Source organism: Sturnus vulgaris, chromosome 10 (assembly GCF_052056855.1).
Source record: "Sturnus vulgaris isolate bStuVul1 chromosome 10, bStuVul1.hap1, whole genome shotgun sequence".
NCBI classification, from domain to species: domain Eukaryota; kingdom Metazoa; phylum Chordata; class Aves; order Passeriformes; family Sturnidae; genus Sturnus; species Sturnus vulgaris.
The window spans coordinates 21652226-21670145 of NC_142252.1; the positions used below are offsets into that span (position 1 = coordinate 21652226).

Sequence of the window (17920 nt, forward strand, 5' to 3'; positions counted from 1 at the left end):
ACACAGCTTTCACCACACAAAGAGAGAATTTAATTTTTTCAGTTCAAAATTCCCTTCGTTTCAGCACTACCAGCTCTGGAAGCCTGTCTGCCATCACCCCATTACAATTTCACTCCTTACATTTTGTCGTATTATCTTAAAACAATTTAATATCCAAATCTTCTCAAGCCTTCATGGTCTGTTTCAGAACGTGGCTTCAGCCAAAGAAACTGTGTTTCTCCAGAGTGTTTTAGTGACTTGCTAGAGCTGAGCAGCCCCTGTTGTTCATCTACTTTGCTTTGGCCACAACAGCTCCTCAAAGCCCAGATCTCACCAGTCCCCAGCTCTTTCCTTCTGGAAAATCATTGGGGAGGCCAGGGAGGAAAGGGAAGGTTATGGGACATACTGGAAAATGTTTCATCCTCTGCAGGGATTTTCCAGCCTTGCCCAATTCAGTTTGCAGAATGGGAGCCAGCCTGCCCCAGTGGGTACAAATCACAAAACTCTTGTGTCTGATCAGATGAGGTTTTCTCTCACATGCTGACCCATGACTGGTGGGACTCCAGTTTTCAGTTTTTTGAAATATTCATGCATCAGCTTTAACTATCACTGTGTACTGAGTAAAAGTTGTTCCATTCCTTTATTTTGATTTTAGGTTGCTTTTCAAATTCCTTTCCCCTTCTGTGTTTCACTGCAATTTCGATTGTTTCTATTTTTGCTTTAATAGGATGTTCACTTTCTGCTGATCTTTGCTGACATTTTTCCCTTTTGATTTGTAGTACTATTAATTCCCCTCTGTTCAATGTTTTGTCTACATTCAGAACATGTTTGTTTTTCTCTAGTGGTCTGTAATTACTTTCCTCCTCCTACTCTTTAATTTTTCCAATTATGTTCTCCACTGATGCTCCTTTAAGAAATACTGGGAGTAAACTCCTGAGGATATGAGGATATGACATTTTTGGCCAGAAAGTGCTTTAAGTCTTGGAAAAGAGCTCGAGTTAAGGGTATTGATTGCATCTCTCTTTGGTACAGGGGTAAATGACTTTTTTGGTTGCCGATGGATAATATGGGAGTCCTGTTTCATGTTCAGGGATGGTCCTGCATCGTCGTCTTCTAGTGGGACTGAGGACAGAGTGCACCTTAAAACAGAGACCTCCAGCATTTGGGTTTGGGGAAGCCATTTCAGGTGAGGGGTGGGGGAATGCATCCAAATACCAAAGTAACACAGGAAATCTGCCAGGAAGCAGAAAATCAGGTTCAGTTCTCCGATGTCCCCATTTACCACAGTGGCCTCCACACCGCTCTTCCAATCTTGCCTCTGGCCTGTTCATTTTCTTCTGTTTTTCTTTCTGTCTCAATGTTGTGGAAATCCAGGTCCTTCCTACAGGCAGAAACGAGATCTACTTCATAGTTGGCACCCTGCACCATTTTCACAGGGAAACATTTCTCGAGGAGTGTTGTGCTGTGCCGTGCGTGTCTCCCCGCCTATGAATGCATTTCATTCTTCGCTCCCGCGTGTTTTCAGCGGCACTTCCAGCAGGGACAGCCTCGCTCCAGGCCTGCCGCAAGCCCCGAGCCAGCTCCGCTTCCCGCCAGGCGCCGGTGCCGGACCCTAAACCCGCGTCCCATCCAAACCCGTTTTTTGAGAGGTTTTTCTCCCTTCTCTCCAGCGCGGGGTGCGCACCCGCAGTGCGGCAACGCGGCCGCGAGGGGGCGCCGCAGACCGCGGTGCGGCGCGCAGGGGCGCGCAGGGCGCTGCGGGAGCGCGCAGGGGCCGGGAGAACGCGCGCAGGGGCGCGCAGGGGCGCTGCGGGAGCGCGCAGGAGCCGCGCAGGGCCGCGCAGAGCCCCCGTGGCAGCGGCGGCCTCTCCGCGCTCAGCCGCCGGCCCCGCGGGCGCGCAGCCGCTCCCCGCGGATCTCTCGGCAAGTGCGGCTCGGGCAGCGCTCCCCAGGGGCGGCGGGGGCTCCGCGGGCTCTGAAGTCGTTTAGAGGCAACAGCGCAGGGCGCGGACAGCGAGGCTTTGTGCAGGAGTGTGCGTGGAGCACAGCGCAAAGCAGGGAGAAATAAAGAAAAAGGGGGAGAGAAAAGAAAAAAAAAATAAAAAGAAAAAAAAGTGGTCGGAGTAGGTTTGTTAAGGAATCCGGTAAGTTATAGGAAGCAAAATTAAATGTCTGGTGCTTACACGACGGCATGTTTTACAAGGGAGAAGGAAACTGTGCAGAAAATGCATGGGCTTTTATTGTTGGGTTTCATTGCCTGTATTGTGGTGGATGCTTTATGCTACGGAGAGCAAGTTTAATTGAACCAGATCGCTGATTTCATATAGTAGGGGGCATGGGGTGGGCTTTTTTTTTTTTCCCTTTTTTGTTTTGTTTTCGGAGTTAACCGTTTCGGGGACTAGAGGCAGGCAGGACTGAGCTCCACAGCTCCGAGTTTCAAGCCAGCAAATAAAAACACATTACATAAAAACAAACACCGAGCCCAGTTATCAAAGCCTCGATCTCTAGCTATTATTTTCCCTTGTATTTGGTGCTTTTTTTTTTTTTTTTTAAAGTCACATCTGTCGTTCCCAGCCTTTCCCAGGACTGCAAAGCAAAGTGGACAGCTTCCATGTGACCACCTAGTACAGGAGGCAATTTCTGCTGGGAAACTTTGCAGAGGTTTTCTTCTTTCCTTCCCTTCTGAGAGCTCAGAAAAGAAAATGTGCAATCTTCCCAGTGATTAAAGTCTCCGTATTTGTCTTCAGACTTATCGGGTTTATCCAAACTTTTGTGTGTGTGTGTATCCCCCCGCCCCCCCTCCTGTGCATTTGTAAAGTAGCCCCATCTAGCAATGATAAATATCCCTGTTGATCACTTGATTGATTACCTCTCGGAAAGGTCACGCGGGCTTGCAGTAATTTCCTTTTGCCTAAGGCTCCCTTTTCACTTTTACTCCCGCACGACAGCTCCAAGTATACAGGATCTTTATTTTTGATTTTTAACCCCTAAATAGCTCCCCGAAAACAATGCTTTGGTGAAAAGAAGGAGGGAAATCAGCCGGCGGCTCCGCGCTGCCCCAGCCCTGCCGCGCTCTCCCGGGGCGGGTTTGGGGAGGGAGAGCCTCCCTCCCCTGCTCTCCTGTGGACTGAGAATTCGGATTTAAACAACCAGACAAGCTATTAATTTACCCATGCTACCCAGGGTCCTGAACCCAATTAATTTCTAATAATTACAGCCCAAGGGGGCTGGAGAGATCCCTCTGCCTCTTTCTAGCCTTGCCACTTCGCGGCACCGAGGTCAGCATATAATAATAAAGTGTATATTTTGAAAGTGATCAGCAGAACAGTGAGTTATTGCAATGAATGAAAATTGTTTCCATTTTGGCTAATTGAGCCCGTGGCTGAAAGCTGGAGTTCTGAGACTAAATAAAGAGGACTGTTTTATTTCGACGTGGGCTGGAAATCCCTGCATAGCTTTTCGGTCACCCAGCAAGAAGCTTAATTTCTTACCAGCAAACCTGAAATCAAGCGTTGGGTAAACAGTATTAATAATTGCATTACAATGATTAAATTAATCTTACTGGTAGCTAGGAGAATATAGATTGAGATTGAATAACACGATGTAAAGTTCACTGCACAAAGACAATAGCACAACAAATACCTCGATAAAGAATTCCAACTTTTCTCCAAGTAGACTGCGGGGCTTGTTCAATTATAATGTAAGGAAGAGAAAATTTCCTGTTACGGGGAAAGCGCTGAAACCTGTGTGTGAGGGGGTGACTTTGGTCTCCCAGCCTCTATTAGAAATAGATTTAATTCCACCCCTCCATCCAGAAAAATATATCCCCAAATTTTAATCTCTGTTTCTGCCCGCGGAAAGCGACCCCGCATCCCCGCCGCCAGTCGCTTCCCACCCGGGAGGGAGCGGAGGCTTCCCCGCACGAACGAAACGGAATTCCCGGGGGGCTCCCCGGCACTTTTCGGGGAAGGGGGCGAACCTGGCAGTGCCGAGCGGGCGATGCCGGGGCCGTCGGGCGGGCGGCGGGGGGCTGCCGGGGGCGGCCCGAGACGGCGGCAGGAGCCCCGGGCGGGCGGCGCGGCACCTGCCGGGCTCCCGGGGCCGCTGGGACGGCGGGCAGGTGGCGGTGACAGGCGGGCACGGCCGGGGTCAGGGCTGCCCGCCCGGGAAACCCGCATCTGTGCCCCCGGCCCCGCACGGAGCTCGGCGGCCCGGGTGCGAGCGGGAAGGACGCGCATCTCTGCCCCGGCGGCTTTGCCGGGGTCTCCGCTTAACCCGGGGGAGTGGGAGAAAGGGGGAGTTTTGCAAAGTTCAAGGGCGTTTTCATTTTCCCCAAGTGACCCGGCGGCGCAGGTTGGAGGTGTTTGTGGGGTGATCTAGGGACAGCTCGGTGCAGCCCCGCAAGGAAAGGCGCTGTTTACGAGCGAAGTCGGGGGTCGGGCAGTGCCAGGACCCCGAGAGCAGCCCCGGCACCCGGCCCGGCACCGCGCATCCCCCGCGCAGTCCGTGCCGCTCCCCGGCTGTCCCGGCCCGGCCTCTGCCGGGGCAGCAGAGTGGCCCAGCTCCTCCCGGGACAGCCCGGACAGGGCACCCCAATGGGTGCAGGGGCTTGGGGGAGATCCCTGCCCTCCTGCCCCGGAACTTTAGACGCGCCGCTGCCCGGCTGCGGGGGGATGCGGAGCGGGCAGAGAGCAGCTGCGTGTCCATTTAAAAATAATAATAATTTTAAAAAATCTAAGTTAAAAATTAAAAGGAACAATTGGCATCCAGGACGGCTCCGCAGTGCGGGTTCAAGTGCTTGCGCCTGTCTGCCGGGCGTTTGGGGCAGCAGCGTGGGATCCGCGGTGCCCCCGCCCCACCCGCGGGGCTGTCACCGGTGGGGTGCGGAGGGGGCGGGGGGGGCTCCACGGGCGGGCCCGGTCCGCAGCACCAGCAGCCGGGGAGTGGGAGGTGGGATTGAAGGGGGAAGGGGCGATGCTGAGGATTTTATTAAAACAAAAAGTTGAGCAGGGTGTATGTACTGGCGCAGCCCCGAGTCTGAAAGATTGTAATTTTCTTTTATGGTGTCTGGCAGGATTTGCAACAGATATTAATGGGAACATAAATAGCGCATGGAAGGTATTGAACAAAACTGTTTAATGCAAGGAGGTTGTACCAGGGGAAAATCTATACGTAGTTTGGATTGATTCATACCTCGGACACAGCCATCCCCTAAAGGAGTTCCCAATTTCTGAGCGCTCCCTCTTTGATTGGCAAACCCTGTAATTAAAACAGATTAGAGCGGTCCGTGTTACTGTTTTTAAAACGCTTTTTTTCTGCCCAACTGGTGGTGGCTGAGCCGAGTTCAAGGTGGCGAAAAACTGTGCGCGCCGGGAAAGTGTACGATTTCATGGTACGCATACATAATAAAACATGTAATCAAATTATATCTCTCTGCCTATATATGCGGAAAGATCTACGGTAATTGCTGCCGGGTGAGAATAAACTATTTAAACGTTGCAAAGACTCCAGAACAGTATCAATATCCTATTAAAAAAAAAAAAAAAAAAAAAAGGCAGGAAAAAAAAAAGGTGTCGCTTCTCCCCCCAGCCCTTGCCCCGCGGGAGCGCGGGTCTCCCCCGCTGATCCCCTCCCGGGTGCGCAGGCGGCGGAGCGGCTGCCCCGCGGCCGCGGTGGCGCAGCCCGGCGGCGGCTGCGCGCCTCGTCCCGGCCCGTCCCGGCCCCGGTGCCGGCTGTCAGGGTCCCCACCGGCGGTGATGGATCGCTGCAAACTTTTTTTTGGCGGCGCTGAAATGTTGAAGAGCGGGGGGGAGCCGCCCGTGCGCATGTGCGAAGGTGTCCAAACTGACAATGCTGGAGAGATAGCGAGCCGGGATTGAGAGAAAGGGAGAGTGTGTGTGCGGGAGAGGGAGAGGAGAGAGGGAGAGGGGGAGCGAAAAAGGAGGAAAAGCTCCGGGAGGAAAAAAAAAAAAAGCCCCCCCCCACCCCAAGCCCACGCCAGCATCGGCCGCGGGACTGGCAGCATGCGATCCAAGGGCAGGGCGAGGAAGCTGGCCGCAAGTAGGTGCAATACCCCTTTCTCTTGGCTTTTCACCCTCCCTCTCTGCCATGTTGCATAGACATGTCTGGTGCGGCGCGGAGCTCGCAGGCAACCTGCAGCATCCCCTCCCTGCCTCCCGGCCCGGCTCGGCTCGGCTCGGCCCGGCCCGGCTCGGCGGGCGGCGGCGCGGACCGGGGCGGGGGGTGCGGCGGCCGGAGCCGGGCCGGGGGCTGCGGGCGGCGGGCGGGAGGTGGGGAAGGAGTTGAGGAAAAGTTCAGTGGCGAGCGCTGGAAGTTGCTGCTGCCGCCGGGGGCTGGAGTGGGGGGGGGTCGGGGAAGGGGGGGTGCGAGAGGCTCCGGGCCCTATAGTGGGCGCTGTGCGCTGTCGCAGGGCCGGGGGCCGCGGGGGGGGGCGGTGAGCGCGGAGGGGCAGCGGCGGCTCCGCGGGGGAGGCGGCGAGCCCCGGGCGCAGGTAGCCGGTGCGGAGCTACCGGGCACCCCCCGGGCCCTGCCGCGCTCGCCCGCGGGCTGGTGCCCGAAAGCGGCTGCCAAGGCGGAGCGGAGCGCTCGTGGGGCGTGCGGGGCAGCGCGGGGCGGGCGGGACCGGTCCGGGGCTGCTCCGCTCCGGGATGCCCCGCGCGGTTCGGCGGGGGGACGGCGGGGCCGCCGGGCAGAGCGGAGCGCTTCCCAGCCCGCTGGAGTCACCCGCTAAAAGTCGATGTAAATGTTGTAATTTCAGGCGCTTTTCCAGCACTTTTTTTATACAGTTTGGCCGCCCGAAGGTCTGTGTTCCGCGAGGCGAGGGCTCGGCCGTCCACACGCAAAGCCCGACTTACTTAATTATTTGTCTTACGCTCACCCCATCTGTTTCTCCTTTATGATAGGGATCTCTGCTTTTAACTGCTGCAGTGTTGGTGCTCCTTTTTCTTTTTTTCTTTTTTATTTTTTTTTTAAATGAGGGATTCAACTACAAAACTTCGACATCTTTCGCGTCCTATTTTAAAAGCAACTGATGTCTTTATTTTCTCTGACACATCTGGGCAAGTTTCATTTGATATCCATGGCGAAGGCAACTCATTCTCGAGTGAAAAAAATTGGGCAGGAGGAAAAAAAGTCGGATGAAATGTTGCATAAGTTGCGTGACGTAAAAAGCAGATGCTTATTTACTCTTTATTTGTGAAGGGGGAAAAAATAGAAAAGCGTGGAAAAGGGGAAGTGAAAGATGTCTTTGGATCATCATCAGCTTTTCTGTGAACCTGAACAACAGCAGCAACCTGCGTTTGATTAGGTGATCTTAAAGTGGATAGTCCAGCGCCCTGAATTTGAAAACAAATATGTTTTTGAACCTCAAGGTTGCCATCCCAGCTTTGGAGCTAATTATGGGGAAAAAATCCCCCATCCCCGACAAAATCCGTCAGGTTTCCTCGCCTCTCCCTTGCTTTGCTCGCTGCGCAGCCATGCAGGGCTCCTGCTGTTGCTCCTGCTCCGGCTCCAGCTCTGCGGGCGAGATCCGATCGACTGCAAACTTTGCGCGTCTTGCAGCAGCAGCAGCAGCAGCAGCAGCACTTTCCCCTCCTAGACAGATGTGTTGCATTAAATAATCCTTCGCTTACAATCGACTCATAAAGGAAATCATATTTAAAAAGCCGGGATTTATTTCTTTTTTTGTGTTCCGAAAAGCTGCTTCAATCCCCCCCGAAGAGCGTCTCAGTTTCATGGCAAGTGGAAGGAGGGTTGGAGGCGACCCCTTTAATTTAGTCGTTCGAGAGAAAAAGGTTTTAGCTTTTCAGTTCTTTTTGTCTGAGTTAGGAATAGGAAAATATTTTGCAGCCTTCACTCTTTTACGTGAAAATAGATGCAGATCGGGATAAAGCGCATTTCTCGTATTATTTCACTTTTACTGCTTTATGCTTGAAACAAAAAAATCGCCCCGATTGCCTGACCGTCGCCAATACCCAGGGAAGCTTTCCCCTCCTAATAAAGGGAGAATACCTGAAGGGTATTTTCTTGACCTCAGTGTAAAATTGCTAAAAAATAATTTTGAGGCTTTGCCCCCCCCCTTAAAAAAACAAATAGAAAAATAATTCAAAAGAAACAAAAAGAGCCACGCGGGGAATAGCCAGTGAATTTTTCAAATGTCCAGCTGTAAAAATAAGGGAAAACACACTCTGCTGAAGTCGGTGTGCCCGCCACGCTCTCGGGAGGCCGGCGGTGCGGGGAGCGGTGCGGGGAGCGGGCCCGTGGGGTGCGGGCCCCTCCGCCCGCAGCCGCGCTGCACCTGCGAGGGCATCCCCGCTCCGGGACAGGCCCCGGCCCCCGGGGATGCTGCTTTTCCACTCGGGTGGGTTCGTGCCCGCCTGATGAAACCGTATCCCCGAATAACCCCCGCCCCAGCACGGGCCGCCGCAGCCCTGCAGCCGGCCCGGGGTAGCCCCAGCCACCCAGTAGCCTCATAAAGAGACAGAAGGTGATCAGATTAGGGGAACACACGTGAATAAGGAGGCACTTGTTACTTTTACACTTTATCACCACTTTTTTACAGGCAATTTAGTGCAGTCAAGGTAGATCCAGATCCCTCTAACCATCTGAGATAGTAAAATAGCACTTTCCTAAGTTTCAGCAGGTTTTCCTGCGCCTGTAATTTGCCTCAGTCTAGTACTTAAAAGGCTTGATTGAAAAACAGAGCCGGCAAGTTTATTTGCCTGTTTAAGACTGTCCGGGAATTTGTTTTCGAGCAGGGAGATGTTTGCCGTGTCCCGGCTGCCGGCCCTCTCGGCGCGGCTGTTTATTTGCCATCGCTTTACCATCGCCTCCTCCTCCGGGCTCCTGCACCGCCGCGGGCACCGGGTGCCGATGGCCCGGGCACGGCGCGGGGGCTGCCGGCAGTCCCTCGGTCCCTTCGTCTGTCCATCTATCTGTCTGTCCCTCGCACTCCGCCCAGCCCGGCCCGGCCCCGCCACCTCTGCTGCCGCCGGCACCGCCCCGGTACCGGGATCAGCCCGGCTCGGCACCACCCGGCCCGGCCCGGCGGCATCCCCGGAGCGACGCTGTCCCCGGGCGGCTCCTGCGCGGCGGGCGCGGGCACGGGGGCTGCGGGGACGGGCCAGACAATCCCATTATATGCCGGGCATATTTTCACCAGGCGCTTCATTAACCCTTTTCAGGGCGGAGAGCGCGCGTGTGGCTTTTTGCTCTCTCTTTCCGCCCTTCCTTCATTGCTTCTCTCCTCTTCTGCTCTGTCTTGCTTTCTTTCTCTCATTCTTTTTCTTTTCTTTTCTTTTCTTTTCTTTTCTTTTCTTTTCTTTTCTTTTCTTTTCTTTTCTTTTCTTTTCTTTTCTTTTCTTTTCTTTTCTTTTCTTTTCTTTTCTTTTCTTTTCTTTTCTTTTCTTTTCTTTTCCTTTCCTTTCCTTTCCTTTCCTTTTCTTTTCTTTTCTTTTCTTTTCTTTTCTTTTCTTTTCTTTTCTTTTCTTTTCTTTTCTTTTCTTTTCTTTTCTTTTCTTTTCTTTTCTTTTCTTTTCTTTTCTTTTCTTTTCTTTTCTTTTCTTCTTTCCTTTCCTTTTATTTCCTTTTCTTTTTCTCCTCCTCCCTTTTTTTTCGTCCTTCCTTCCCCCCACTTTCTATCCTTCTCTCTTACTCAGGGCCAACAGCCACCCCTGAATTTGGGACCGACTTTGCCGCCCGGGGCTGAGCCCAGGGCTAAGCTCTGCGGTGCCTCCTGGCTGCTCCCCGGCCACCCCGGGCCGACCGAGGTGCCGGCCAGAGCAAGGACACAAAGGAAAAGGACGGTCCGAAAGGCGAGCTCGTTATTAATACAGCCCTGCTTGTAAATGAAAAATGTAACCCTTGTTAATTAAGGCTGTTTACATGGGGTACAAGAAACTTAAGAAATGTTTCTACAAAGGGGAAGGAACTGTTTACAAAACTCTTTCAAAAGTGTGACATATTGCTGCAGTTCCAGCACTAAAAAGCCAAACACACTTACACGCCTTTGAAGTTGGCTGGCTGAGGCAACATTATTTGACTGGGATTCAGATATTGCTTGTGGGTATAACTAATGGCTTTTACCTAGTTAGTGGGCTGGGAGGGGCGAGGGCCTGGGCGCCGTGGCCATTGGGTCCCTCTGGAGAGCTGGGGCTGGCTCCCTGCCAGCTCTGTACAATGTCAACATTGAATATTTGAATTCCCAGACTCTATTTAACAACTTTCTAAATAAATAAACTCATTGTGTGTCTGTGTTTAAAATTATTTCACCTCTTTCATGAAAGCTACAGCATCTTATTACACCGGCCTCTCGGGCTGCTTTTCCCCCTTTTCTTTCCAAACAAACACAAACGGAGCTGAGCACTTTTGGTGGTTTTTTTTTTGTTTTTCGCTGTCTCCTATCTCTCCCTCTCTCCCCTTCTCACTTTCTGTCTGTCTTCTCGCAAAGCACGAGTGGCAGCTGCTCAGACATCGCACCACGTCCTCAGTGGGACAGCTCTGTGCACCCTGTTATCTAATCATAACTAAAACCAAAGCCAGGTTCACCAAGTCGGTTAAATATTAATCATTTCTAAAAGGAGGCCCAAGTGAGTGCCATTGCTGCAGCAGTGCCCTGTACATACTCAATCATTTTGGCTGCCGTACCCTAGGCAGGCTCCAGGGACAGCTTTCATTGTTGTTTGCCATAAATGGCTATTAGTGTTCATATTCACCTATTCACCTACTTATTTAAGTGTGGATGTGGCTGTGCTTATGGAGATGTGTGCACACATGTGTGTTCAGAACATGCTTTTCTGCTTATGCCACGGAGATATATTTATTTATGTGTGTAATACCTATGTCTGTGTGTGCACATACAGAGAGAAAAGCAGGTAAATCCATTTGATATTTGTAATTGTAATTAATATATTCACAGTGTATCGTTTAGAGGGGTATTGTGGTATGCACATGCTTTTGGAGTGCTTGTAGTCCTGACACCAATATCTGTGCACCCACAAAGGCTCTGAAACCTTCTGGGTGCATGTAGGGAACACAGTACTGATCTGCAGCAGCCTGGGTGTCCTTCCCTGGGATACCAAATACATTAATTGTGTGCTTCCGTGGCGGGAATATCCATTGTAAAATATTTATTGCCTTCCCATGGAAGTAAAGGTGGCTGGACAGAGAAGGTATTTCTGCCTGTCCTGGGGAGCACAGCTCCCTGATAATGCTGCCTGAGTTGCTGAAGAAGAAAGTGGGATGAATTTTCTGCCAGGACAGGTATGTGGTGGAAGAAAGAAAGTGTTGATGTTTGCTCCAGCCCAGGGTGGATGAGGAAAGGGCAGTCGGGAAGCAGATGGAGTTTTATAAATCTCAGCTAATGAAACCTTGTCCACAGAATTGCCTTGCTTTGCAGTAAACCACTTTTTAAACAAATGTACATTAGCTTTGGAAGGGCTTGTTCAGACACTTAGGTTTCCAACCAAGAATTCATAATATTTGTTTATTTAAAATTTAACTAGATTTGCTGTCATTTTTGGAGCAAGTTGGTGTTCTTTTGCTGTAATTTAATACAATCAGTTTTACATCATTTCAGTTTAGTTAGGCAAGAAGTGGCTTATGAAGAGCAGAAAGAAGTTTAATCCCACATGGTTTTCAAACTAGCAGATGCAAGTGTCATGTTATTCAGTAGACAGAGCTAGAGCTGGACAAATGCAGATTAGAAATGCAGTTTATATTTTAAGTAGTGAAGGTATTTAACCACTAAAACTATTTACTGAGAGCTGGGTGGGTTTCAATGGCAGTGGAATTCCTTTGTCTTAATTAAGGTTGGCTGTTTTTCTAAAAAGATATGAGCTAAACCAAACAGGAATTAATTTAGGGAATTCCTGTAGCCTGTGTTATACAGGAGTAGCAGACCAGACCACTCTTCCTGATTTTATAATCTATGCACCCAGTTAAAGCCATGCAGTTTCATATGGAGACATAAGCTCAAGGCTGAGATCACAGGAATGCACTTAAAAAACTAAATGGTCATTAAAAAACCCAGGTTCAGCTCCGACATGGCAGAACCAACATCTGGCTCAAAGTGTTTTCCACCCTCAGCCCTGCTTACCTGGATCACAGTCACCCTCAGAACTGTCCTGTCACCAGGTCTGAGGGCAAAGGCAATGATGGGTTTTTCAAGGATGGGAAGGATGAACAGGGTGTAGGAGCTGAGGTTTGGATACAGAAAACAGGGTCTGGGGTCAGTGGTTTGGTCACTGCTCTGTGATGGATTTCCAGTGGGTTCCTGCCATGTTCCTGTCAACAGGTTACTGCTGCAGCTCTTAACAGCCAGACAAGACCAGCAGAGATCATGACATAGACCAGTAACATCAGGAAGCACCTCCAGGACCCCTTTGCTGCTGGAGCTGCTGGAGGGAGGTGTTTGCTGGCAGACAAACAGCAAGGTGGGGAAGGGGATGGAGAAGCTAAGGAGAAGTGGATGTTGTTGTCCCCAGGGCTCTGTCTCTTTGCACTGCCATTTTAAATAAAAAAATAATAATTCTCAGGGAGTAAAGAAATCCTGTCTGATCACTCATGGGCTTTATGTTCCCTCCCTTTTGTTTGCATTTCCAGGCTATGCCGAGGCATTGCCTTCTCCAGTGCTGCTGGAAGAAAGAGCAGCCACAGATTCATGTGGGAGGAGGGAAGCTAGCCTGCAATGAATATTGTATTTGGTGCTAAATATGTAACAAAGAGAAAGAAATGTGAGTTAATCCAGCAATAAGAGTTGGGAAGTGAAATACAATTCGTTTTATTTCAGGGTTTAATGCTGTGGTCTGTTTCAGTGAAGCATTATCTTTTAAACTGGGATATACGCAGCGACATAACCCCCACTACCTTGAGGGAATGTCAGAGTTTGATCTCTGAATAAAGGAAATTCAGAGTTAAGGCTGAAATGTACCACATGGCCTCCAAGTCCCAGGAACAACAGGAGGCAAGGAAGTAGCTAAAGCTATGGGCTGCACTTTAAAATGAATCCAGCAACTACCAAGCCTGCAGCGCTCATTGCAGATCCACAGCACGGCTTGAGCTGGGATTTGTATTGACTGGAGAGAGATCTGTGATGATGCTGAGTCTTTCTGGAAATCTTGGCTGATCTGTGATGAGCATGAGAGTTTTATGATGGAAGGATTACAGTTCTGGGCTTAATTTATGCAACAGAAGCACTCTTGTCTCCTTTGACACCGATAGCTTTTGTTTAGAAAATCTTATATTGGAGCAAAATTTTGGTTCGGAAAAGAAATATACCCAAGTTACAGCTTTATTTCTCTTCTGAAGAGTTGCTTATATGTCTGAATGGGTGCACTACATTTTAGCCCTGTTTAAACTCCAAACTAAATTCAAATTGCCTGTAAAATAATCCACAGAATGGAAACTGCCACACAATCGTAGCCCTTGCTCCCTGACCCAAACCCATATTCCATTGCAAAGCAGTGAGCAGCTCTGTTCCGTGATTACAGTAAGTTAGAAACCAGAAGAGCAAGACTTCTATGAATAGGTTATTTTTGGCAATTGCATCACCAATTATGTATAAAATTTCAAAAAATATGGGTTCTGCCAGTTTGATCTCTGAGAGGAATACAGAAAATGAAAGCTTTGAGACTGCTGTAACATCATACTATTTTGTCTATTAGATATCATTAGATTACCAGAATACTGAGACCTTCATATCAACCAGCCTAACAAAAATTTCCCAGGTGGTTTAAATTAAAAAATTAGCCATAAATATATTTTGTATAATGTAATTTATTATGGATGTTTATTGTGTGCAGTGGGAAAATGTTTGGTTTCAGATGATCTTACTGTATAACATGTGCCCTACTGAAACTGTTTATACTGAGGCAGCCTGGAAAAGCCCCAGTTTAATTCTGAGACCTGCCGGGCTACATGCTCTGAAAGCCACAGGAAGGCAGAGCCCTTCCCCTGGAAAGCCAAAGGGGCAACATCATCTTGTGTGGGACATGTGCAACATAAAACTAGGCAGTGGGGAAAGAGCTGAGTGGCAGAGAAAGCTGAAGAATTGCTCAGGGCAGTGTTGTTTTATAGGGAAAATGGGATAAAAATGATACCAGCTTGCAGCACGTCCTGTTACGCTGGGATGGGAGGCTCACCAGTGTCCAAGGGATACTTTTCTCCCAATCCCATGTTTTATCAGGCCTCCTTTTGTTCCAGCTGGGTGTGGTGAGCAGGGCTCTGTGCTAATGCCCACCCATGACTCCAGATTTGCCCTTTTGCAGCACAGAGAGGGGATTAATCTGGCCTTAGGGACCCAGGGGTCCCTGTGACAGACACATCCACCCTCTGCTAGGATGCTGCAGCAGAGAGCTGATGGCTTCAGGAAAATGATTTCCTGCCTCCTCTCCTACTCTTTTGCACAAAGTCCACATGCTGGCAAGGGTGAAATCATTCCTCAGTTTAAAAAAAAACAAACCCTCAAAAACTTCCCCCCCTGCCCCAAGCTCCTTCACACATGTATTAACACCAAACTGGCAAAGCCAATGGAAAAGGATTTTGTGTTTTGGCAGCAGAGCTGGCTCAGAGCTCACTGTGGCCCTTATCCCAAACCCACTGGAGCTGAAGGAGCTTGTACCGACTTCAATGGGCCTTGGGCTGGGTCTGGCTGGGAGGAATCTGCTTCCCTCCATCCTTGGGGCTGGGGGGGTTATCAGCAGCTTTTGCTCTGCGGTGAGCCCCAACATGTGATGCTGTAACAGATACCTGGATTTACATCAGTCTAAGTGAATTAGGTTGGCCCTATAATCTGGCCTCATTTAAGAGTCATTTTAGCCATTAGGATGAAATATGAACGCTGCTGATGGGGGGACTGTGGTGACTCTGAATCCTTGTTTCCCACTGTGCCCCGTCTCTCCCATGGGTTGAGGACCTCTGGGGGCTGTGGTGGGCACTTGGGGGGTGTTGGAGGGGTCCAGCACTCCTGGCTTGCACTGCAGGGCTCTCCATTCCAAAGACTGTGGTTCTCCAAACAGCCCGAATTTGTACCTTCTGAACAAATAGCTCTGCTGCTCAAAGTACCTGGTTCCTCCAGTAAGTGTTCCATTTATTGCCTCCCGATTTCATCTCAGACAAACCGAAGGTATGTGAGAGACAAGCTCTGACTGCTGGAAAAAAATCACCCCAAACATGTCTAAAGCACAGCTTGAGTCACTGGTGGTGCCTATATTTTTGATTTAAAAACCATTTAACATTTCCAACGTTTGACAGAAATGATTAACCTTCCCCTCTTGAAAACTCTTTGCGATTTGAACTTACCGTGGCACGTTTTATTTACTTGCACCTTGGTGAGGAATTAAGCAATGCTTTTGGTTAGTTTTAATCTTTCCCATTCTCTTTGTGGCTCTGTATAAAGGGAAAAAAAAGGAAATATGTTGTTTGAAATAATTTTGAAGTGATGTTTCTATTTTACTTTTTTTAGGCTCTTGATGTATTTTTGGCTACAGGGACTGGCATGGAGCATTGGTCTAAGAATATACAACACTGAAAAGCAAAGTGGTATCAGCTGTATCTGGGCTAACTGCACTACTTTATAGTTTTGCTGTTTCATTGTTACTGTGCCATGATAATGATGATTTACAGCAATAATGAAGACTTCTTAATCGTAAAATATAAACAGCATGAGATATTTGTCCTGATTCTTTCAGTTAATATAAAAAGCAATATTTCAGTAGTCATTGGCTGCCTGTGAAAATGCTATTAAGCAGCTATGCTCTGCCTGAATAATTATTCTCCATGAGTTTGTGCTTCCTAATAAAGACAAGGTAACTGGGAAATGAAGAAATTATGCACTAGGTCACTCCAGATGATGCAGATCAGAGAGATTTGAGTGAACAAACCTGTGCAGTGTCTTTATATCGGTGACCAGCCTCAGAATGAGGAAAAAGGTGGAATTATCTGTACTGTACCAATGCCCTGAGTAAACACTGAGCTGAGCCAGAGCCAAAAGGGGTAGTGCAGAGTCAGACCCAGGATGGGATGCAGCAAACCTTCCCAGCTGGGGCTTCTACCATGCACCAAGCTGAAGGATCACTCATGGACCAAATACAGAAGATTTATTTCCAACCTGACGTTATTATTTATTATGACTTGAATTAAAACAGCAACCACAGAATGCAGCCAGGACTGGATGCCTGTTGTGCTGAGCTTTGTGCAAACACAGGCAACCTGCACAGAGCTTAGGCCCCGAGAAATGCAGATAAAACTTGGGGGCTGCCGCCCTACACGTGCAATTACAGCATCACTGGAGGCAGTAATAAAATCCTGAGGAGAAATGAATGCTTTAAGAAAAATCCAAGGAGTCAGGACTCCGTGGCTTGCACATGGGTGGACGTGCTTCAGCTTTAATCACATCAGCCCTTTCCCCCTACCAGCAAATGGCCCCCCTGGCTCTGTTTTAGCTGACCCTATTAGTTTTGGCCCTGTCCATAATCTTGGGTGATCAAGCTGCATTAAGCTATGAGTATCCTTGCAGCATCACCTGCTTGCTTTCAAAGAAAATAGCTCCGAGATTCTCAGGGAAGGAAGAAGGCAATGCCGGCAGGTAATCCAGCCCTATAAAATCCCTGGATTGTGGTTCCAGCCCGCTTTCCACGCGGGCGCTGCGAGAGGGACCTGAGCACTGCGGCTGGCAAGAGCCAGCAACCAAAAAGTCCCTCAAGCCTATAAGGTTTATTAAGGTTCTTTTAAAGTCCCTGCCAATAAAAAGGGTCCACACAACCTCTGAGTGAGGCTCCATAAGCTCAGTTTTATGTTCGGATAATTTGGAGCCAAACCGTCACGGAGTTCACATAGCGAAATACCCCATGGAGCATCGCAAACTGCGAAGAAAATATATCGAGGAAAGAGAGGGCTGATAATTTTATGGTTTTCCTTGAAGTTAAGCAGTAAAATGGGCTTTATTTAGCAATTTCCGGACTTCTGATTGCAATTTTGTTACCAGCGTAATGAATTTCCATATAATGTTTTGTAAATAGGGAGAAATGTTAGAAGCCAAGGTCCTACAGTGCTTGGATCTGCTGTGGGAAGCAGTGCCACACACTCCAGGTTCCCAAAATGGATCAGACCTGGATTGACTTTTGGATCAGACCACTGTGCAGGACATGGCAACAGCTCTCAGCTCTGCTCTGAAAGGCTGCAGGTTGAGCCCAGCGTGGCTAAAGGATTGTCCTTTAAAGGGACAGGAAGGGTTTGACCCAGGTCCAGGGATGTGCAACATACACTTATTTTGAGAGGGTGAAGCATTTCTAATCTGAAATACATTTAAGAGCCCTGGTTTTTACAGGTGAACTGATCATCACAATCTCCAGGCTCATTTTCTAAACCAGGCTAGTAAAATCACTTATCCCTCAGCCTTTTGGATGTGTGTAAACCTAGGTCCAGAATTCACAACACAAACCTCCACTATATTTGCTCCTCACACAATAACTATTTTACACTTGGCATGACTCATCTTTTAAAAATCTATTTTACAATGTAATAATTCACACTCACTTCTCTTTGGGAAGTCATTTATAGAAGGGAAATTAAACATGGCTGGGCAGTGGACAGAGCACTGCTGATATATGCAACAGCTTGAAATGTTGAGGGAAGTGGTTATGGATATGGGAGAAGATGCCATCTTGACCTTGGCAGTTTGTTTATTAGACACTAAATCACAAGGACTTCTTCTTCCAGTTCTAACTGGACTAAGGACTCAGATATAACCTTAAAAGCCATTTCTGGGGTTTTAAACAGAATTTAGACCTCATCAGCGCTCAGTGCTATTTATGTAGCTTGAGTGAGACAAGGGAATGCAGAGACTACTGTGGGAAAGGAAAAAAGGTGAAGAAACTAGAGAAAAAAAAAAAGGAATATTAATCAAAATGATTGTATTTCCTTT

The 17920-nt window shown here is 48.9% G+C and overlaps 1 protein-coding gene across 3 annotated transcripts in view; it reads left to right on the plus strand.

Annotated features, from left to right (window-relative positions):
- The first annotated feature begins 5964 nt into the window (after positions 1 to 5964).
- Positions 5965 to 17920, plus strand: part of MECOM (MDS1 and EVI1 complex locus) — a 329136-nt gene continuing 317180 nt past the window's right edge. For all 3 annotated transcript variants that reach the window (XM_088171043.1, XM_014887055.2, XM_014887058.2), the window contains exon 1: positions 5965 to 6039. In XM_088171043.1, the coding sequence (XP_088027169.1) occupies positions 6003 to 6039 (37 nt within the window). In that variant the 5' untranslated portion in view covers positions 5965 to 6002. The remainder of the gene's footprint in view (positions 6040 to 17920) is intronic.